Source organism: Priapulus caudatus, unplaced genomic scaffold, assembly GCF_000485595.1.
Source record: "Priapulus caudatus unplaced genomic scaffold, Priapulus_caudatus-5.0.1 Scaffold263, whole genome shotgun sequence".
In the NCBI taxonomy this organism is placed as follows: domain Eukaryota; kingdom Metazoa; phylum Priapulida; class Priapulimorpha; order Priapulimorphida; family Priapulidae; genus Priapulus; species Priapulus caudatus.
In genome coordinates this window covers 55233-62561 of record NW_014577324.1, presented here as the reverse complement: position 1 = coordinate 62561, position 7329 = coordinate 55233, and the positions used below count along the sequence as shown (strand labels likewise).

Here is a 7329-nt window from a genome sequence, read left to right as displayed (position 1 = left end):
GACGGCAATTGCCGTCGGTGCCGTCGGGTAATTCGAGCCCTGCCAAAGAACATTCCTTTGAGAAGGTTCCTGATACCATCCCTGTGCATTCCACTGTTTCGGCGTGTATGTGAACACATTTGGGACTAACAGGGTTTACTAGAATCCCACCACTCCACCACAGAGTCACCGCAGTAGACGTTAGATGAGCGCTGTCGCTATGCGGCACTTGTTTTTATTGAGGTTGTGTACAAAAAAGTGTGGTTTATACACGAGTAAATACGGTATATATACTGTAATATCAGGAGTGTATAATATAGCTATATATATCTACATCTGTCTATATATGTTATATATCTATTTATATAATATAGATCTCTATATTATACACTCCTGGTAATATGACATGCACTGAACCAAAAGAGGACATTATCATTGCAAGATTGCAAGTAAATTTTGGACAAGTAAAATCAAAATTTCTTCTTGTTGCCCGACAGGACAACCAGGTCTGAAAATAAGAATCGAGGCCTGAGGAAATTATATATAGGCCTACTAAAGTAGAGGAAGGAAGTGGTGAAGGTGGATGAAGTTTTATCCACCTCCACTCCTACCCTAACTCATTTACCTGCTCCCACTTTATCACAATCCTATACCTTCTCCCCTTCTATAAATTCCCCTCTTGTGCCTCCTCCACCTTCCTATTTACTTTGTCACATCCTCTACATCTGCTACCTTCTGTCCTTTATCTTCTCTCCAAATCTCAATGCAACCCACTCTAACAATATGTCCAAATTGTCCATGCCATGTATTCATTTGTATGCAGTGTTTATTTGTGTAAGGGCATCTGAGGCTCCCAGCCAATCGGCGTCTTTTAGGAAATTATGCCATTAATTGCAATTGGTGTTGCTTGTGAAATTTTATACCGTCATTAAATTAAAATTTTTAATTTAGGCTAATTTATTTACACACTTTAAAAATGGTTTCTACATATCCGGCAATGTAGTATCAGTAGAAGACACCTAGTTGAACTTGATGGTCGCATGTTGGTCTATGTGTATGAACTGAGTACAGGAAGTTATTGATTTTAGTCACATGTGATGTATGAATTTCAACCATAACATTTAACCTAATTGTTTGATTACAAATCTAACGCACTCAGTCTCTTTACGCACACTTCAAGGTTATGCACAATATTAAAGACGCGTTGCTGCTGGCCTTTGCAGAACTGACAATGCTATTAAGAATCATTGGAATTCTACAATGAGACGGAAATACGAGGAGGAGGAGGCACAAAAAGAACAGGGTATGAAGTCACATCACATGCTCCAGCATGTGCAGAAGCAACAACAGCAGCAGCAGCAGCAGGTGGCTGTTTCTCAGACTCCCCTGAGTGTGCCACAACCCCCTCCCCCATTACATCCACCACCTGCCTATGTACAGCATCAACAGCTCTACCAGGTATTTAGTAGTGCATGCAAATTAAGGTTACTCTCCAGGTTTTAGGCAAAATTTTACCGATTTTTCATTTTCAACCTTATTCGATGGCTAACATTAGGGGCCACCTCTGTACATACTCATTTCTCTATATAACGATGCATGTGAACTTTCAGAGCGTTTTGATTGCCTGTGTACATGTGTAGTGAGCCGTGGCTGATGTCACAATACCAGGCACGTTTGTTGACACATAGCTTAGTAACGGTTAGCAGTACACATCGTACGCGCGTTTTGCATGAAAGTGCGATGGTAACATCGTAATTTCTCACAATTTCTCAAGGTGTAAAGAACATTTTACCAATTTAGTGGTGTCAGTTAGTCATGCATGGATATGTCACTGTAAGTACTAACAGTAGATGTTTCACATACGTACACCCATTTTGCACACAGGTGGTCAATCATTCAGACATTGTGAAAAATAGAAAAATGCTGATTTCTCTGTTTCGATTTCTGCCATAGTAGCTGATGTATAAATGGATATTTCTCTGTGATTATAACTCTGAATAATTTAATTTTACACTCGTTTTAATGGTAACATATTGCTGTAAAAAAGCGTTTCAGGGATTCATTTTTCTCAGTAAATATGAAACTAAAAGAAAAATCCTGAAGCGTTATTTTGGTACATATTGTGCACTAACTTGTGGCAAAAATATTGCTTCCTCACTCTGTGGTAATTGAGAAATGTCCAAAATACTATTTTTACATAAAATTTTAAAATTTGTGTGGTAACAATTAGCTGCTGGAAATTTCATGAATTTTTTTGACTGAGCATAGAGATACATCTCATTTATAAATAAAACGTGTGATTGATTTGATTCATTTGTCAATAAATACCCGGGCAAAAGGTGGAGAGTATCCTAAAAGCAGGTGGTGGACTCATTTCTGTACTTCATCAATCAAGATACTATAAATTCAATGTTTACTGTAGATAGCAAGGGCTTTATTACATAGAACACATACCTGGAGGGTTTTAGTTACTCTGAAGGTTTAGCATTTAATAATAACTTGGGGTCCATTGTCAGAAACAATATTGGTCTTAACATTAGTCTTGACTTTACCTTTGACTCGTAGACTATCTGTTGACAGAAACATCATAAAGCTAAGAGAACGAAAAATCCTCGCATATTTCCTCTTAACATTACGAGATCCTAGACCCTCTCGTAACTTTTCGACAAGATGAAAATAACACAATTACACAAAGAATTGCAATTATAATGCTTTATATTTTATGTTAATTAGTAAAACGTGTTTTTCATGGAAAACACGTCATAAACACTACTTATCTACCGATCGTGTACCAAAACAAACGTATACAAGTGGCCTTTGTTCTCTTGATTTTGATGAGTCATTACGCTTGCATCTTGTGTTGTTGTGCTGAATCATGTCTTGCAGTGCAATATAAATTCATGACTGTGTCGTTTTTCATCAGATATTATTTATATGTGGTTATAGCCATCATAATATCAGGGGTTAATAATGACAAATGCTTTGTCATTATTAACCCCTGATAATATGCATAATGATGTGTATGAATTTGAGTTTTGTGATCGATTCTCATCCAATCAGCAGCATTTTGACATCAAATTATGAACTTTCTGTTATCATAAGTTTTCGCATAGCTGCGATGCGTCCCTGTCAACGCTATTAGTCGTAAGTGCTATCTTGGCATTAGCTTTAAACTTAATTAACTTTAAGCTGTTTCTGACAATGGGCCCCTGGCCGGTTATTTAGTCTCAAAGCCGTGCTGCTGAAAGCCAGCTGACGAAGAGCATTCTATAATATTGTATGTCGTGAGTGAGGAGAGAGTGTGAGGATAACACTGACTTGCAAACCTGTTTTGAATCGTGCTGTAACAGACAATGCAAGGCAATAGGTGGGCTGGCAGCGTGGGCAGCAGCTAGTTTTGCATGTCCAGTGTACAGGAAGTTTTGGTGAGAGCTGTGACACTAACAAAGCACTGCTTATTGTGTAACCAGGCAGCTCCAAATCCTCATCAGAACCTGATGGTGAACCAGCAACACAGTGAGAATGTCATCGCTGCTACGGCGAATCAGTTCCATAGCCAAGCACATTTACAAAGTGAGTAGATAGTTGTTTTTTTCAACATATAGATGTAATGTTTTGATTTGACTTGTAGTCCTTCATTATGTTGGCATTGGGCAAGTGTGTTGCAATTAGAAATATGTGTTCATATTTCATTTGTACTTAAACCTTGTCTTTCGATCGTTCTTATTGCAGGTGCATGGCCACAGAACGCCTCCTATACTCAACAAAGTCAAGTACCAGAGTTTGAATCACCGATACGATGGAAAGTAAACGGGAATGGGTTTCTCTCTCCCCTCAGGTAGGGAAATCTGCTAAAACATTTGAGATAATTTCATTCTATGCTATATATATGTACTATGCTATGTATTTATTTATACTGAAGTTCAGTTGAACAAGTAGCCTATATTGCAGTATTGTGAAATGTTTTAATTAGTCCCTTTTTTTACATGTTTGTAGATATGATTATATTTATTGTCTGCAAATATTTTAAGGTGTCTTCCCTCGAATTTTCAAGCGGAAAACATAAAATCAGGCAAAAATGAATTATTTTAACATTGCACGTTTGTATATGTGTGATAGGTAAAAAATATTTGCTCAGGAATATGTTCATTCAAAGCCTTTAGACTACAAAGTGAACGTGTCGGGTCGAATGTTTCAAACAGTGTTGCGGCAATGTTGTGATGCGTCTCTTGTTACCATGCGGTGTGGCCAAGCGCTGAAGATCATGAAGGCTGCATAGGCTCATAGATATCATATAGCACATGTGTTATAACTTATAATTTATATTATATCTATAGCTGTGCTGGTTACGTGACCTGTGTCGACTCTTGCCGCCATGATACAGAACCGCGGCGAAACGCGTTTTATCGAGTTGTTTTTTCGTTGTGGGAATATAGGCTTGATACATATTTTTACAGTTTTATTTTCAAAGCTAATGTTCAGTTAAAGTGTAGTAATGACAAACCTTAATTGTCTTTCTTTCTTATAATTCAATTAATTGTGTTTAATTAAGATCTACTTACTTTCTATTCATGTTATATATTGTTTGCTTGTTCACTGACTATGATATACATACCAGGCATGGGGTTCTTTAAATTCGGCATATAATCTTATGACGTTATGATATATGCTTCCACAGAAACCTTATGGGAGAGAGCAACATGCTGAATAGCAGCAGTGATGGATTTGCTGATATCAGTGCTTTTGATCTATTAAATGGTGCAGAAGTTGACCCAAGCATAACACCCATCAAGTACACCGCACTAAAGGACAAGAAAGGTACCGATCTGTAACTGTACACGTTTAAATTTTTTTTAAAGTTTTACATTATGAGTGTGATCACTGGTAAATCCATAATTTTATGGGTTCTGCTTGTAAGTGTGTGGTGAAAAGTTTCCGGTTGCTGCAGAATTTTTTTCACAAATGCTAATGTTAGGCAATTAATATTTGATTATAATAATCATGTGCAATTGTCTTAATTTTTATTCTAACTACGTATTGCCATTACATTCTTGCTATGAGTTGCAAACATCTGGGTGGGGGAGGGGAGATTTTTTGCCTTGTATACAAACCTAAAAATATATAATAACTAGACATGCAGTTGTATTATAGACAATTTCACATTGTTTTATAGTTGAATACAGATTTGATGGCAACTCCATGCACCACCTGAAAAACTCTACTCAAATGCAAGGCCTAATCCCGATTACACCTCAGATAGCTTCACATCTACCGGTACCAGCAATCTTATCAAAGAAGGAACGACTGGTAATTATTTTCTTGGAATTCTAAGCACATTGCAGTAGAAAACTGGCATTTTGTTAAATGCAAGCGTTGCAGTTAGATGTAAGTCTTTCAAAACTTCTTTTTGATTTTTCAAAGCTTTCCCACTAGCTGTGTAGCTATAGGTAGTGTCTAGGTAAGATGCTTCAACCACTTTATTTTAAATTATAATTATATTAAATAATTTGCCATTGGGTGTGGTTCAAATTGGTAGGATGACTGACACTAAAAACTAGGAAATATTGACAGAATTACACAGAGCCACTGTTGTAGCTGGTTAACAAGCTTGTCACCAAGTCAGGGAAGACATGGACGGTACATATCTGTATCATTTAACAATGAATATTAACAAGCTGTAGCAATCAGCTCTGAGCCTTCCTTTTTACTCCTAAGCAGAACTCTGTTGGGGATGCAAGCCGTACGGACGTCAGCATGCGTTCGGAGTTGACGCACGATGACGACGACAATGATAACGAAGACGAGATGAGCATAAACAGTAGCGTTGAAGCATCTAGCAGTTATATGGACGTGACAGTAAAGACAGAAGGTCGTAGCCCACAAAAGCTTACGCCCATCAAGACTCTGCCTTTCTCACCATCACGGGTAAAAATTGTAGCTATTGCTCTCAGTAAGGGTGTGTTGCTGTTAAATAAAAGTTCACTGCATGTAGCTGCATTATTTGAAATAGGGTACATACTAGCTAAGAGTAGTCATGGTAGTTAACCTACCAAATTTGTTTTTGGCATTAAACATAAATACTATCAAGATAATACGCATTCCTGAAATCTTACCTGATACCAAGTTAACCACCCCTTCTCGATCTCTATCCCCCTTTCTTTCTCTCTCTTGCTGTATCTCTTTCTCTTTTCCTCCTTTTCTCTTGTGTTTAAACTGCAGTTGATACGTGGTTGTGAATTTCTGTTACTGAAATAATCTCGTTTTCGTTCCTACGCAGTTTCTGAACAGTCCGATCTCGTTCAGTCACATGCACAGCTACACGTCTACCCCAGTATGCAGCACATCGTCCGCTACCTTGACGCCCGACACTCAATTCAGCTCCCTGCTGAGGAGTGCTGATCCTATGTAAGTGCTTCACTCGGGCTTAATGCTGGAAACTTGACAGATGCTTATGTTGCTTGTTAACACTTTGCAGCACTTATCAGCCTTGCAGTTTTTATTATTTCTTTAGTAATGTAATTAGGGACAAATTTACTCCTACGCCAGTAAATGCCTACAAGTTTTTTTTCAAAATTGTTTTAAATGTTTTCTATTGCTTGGTTTATTTCATTAAGCAGGGCTCTCCACTGGCCTTTGAGTCATGTTCGGTCTGACATGCTCTCAAGAGTGAAGCAAATTTGAGATATCCCATAAATCCTTCAGCATTCTTTAATCACCTGCTGTGTTTACTTTTGACAATCAAAGCACAGTCGGGCTGAGTTTGCGCACCTTGATGTGTACGATCTGATTGAGCTTACTACATGTATGTTGGCTGCTTATGACTGTGTAATTCACTCTGATTGGTACAACCCCGTATTGGGCTTTCCCTCATATGTCCATAAACAACATGCCTTCTAAAATTCCTGGGGAGAATCCTGTGAAGCATGCATATTTGTGGCAAACTTATTGTAATTATATTTCACAGTTTACAGGGCTTGCCCTTAACTTTTTTTTCAGGTGGCCGGCCGGGCCACTTGAGTATGAGATTCAGGTGGCCAAATGGATTTTCAGGTTGGTGGCCGCGCCTGGCACCAATAAAAAATCAATCGGCCGCTGGACTACGCGACGGTTCCGGACGAAGAGCCGCTAAGGCTACGCCGTCCGGACATCCCATCTCCACACAGAGATCGTTGCGACAACGTACAGTCTTTCATTTTAAGGGGCGCATCGCGCCTCGGCGCTCGCACCGCGACACACTCCGTAAATGTGCCATGGTGCGCGCATCATCGCGCCTGATCATAAAAGTGGTTGAAATACGCGCACCAAAAGTCTGTGTATTTATGTGAAATAGCGCTGGCATAGAGTTCTCAG

At 38.7% G+C, this 7329-nt stretch overlaps 1 protein-coding gene across 3 annotated transcripts in view; it reads left to right on the top strand.

The window, feature by feature from the left end:
* LOC106808258 (transcriptional activator Myb-like) overlaps positions 1-7329 on the top strand; it is a 24087-nt gene that overhangs the window by 2985 nt on the left and 13773 nt on the right. The window contains exons 5-11 of one of the 3 annotated variants that reach the window (XM_014810890.1): positions 1203-1437; positions 3450-3552; positions 3712-3817; positions 4658-4797; positions 5153-5286; positions 5698-5904; positions 6257-6384. In XM_014810890.1, the coding sequence (XP_014666376.1) occupies positions 1203-1437; positions 3450-3552; positions 3712-3817; positions 4658-4797; positions 5153-5286; positions 5698-5904; positions 6257-6384 (1053 nt within the window). Of the gene's footprint in view, positions 1-1202; positions 1438-3449; positions 3553-3711; positions 3818-4657; positions 4798-5152; positions 5287-5694; positions 5905-6256; positions 6385-7329 lie in introns of all 3 variants that reach the window. The other 2 variants (XM_014810889.1, XM_014810891.1) reach the window with 2 other exon arrangements.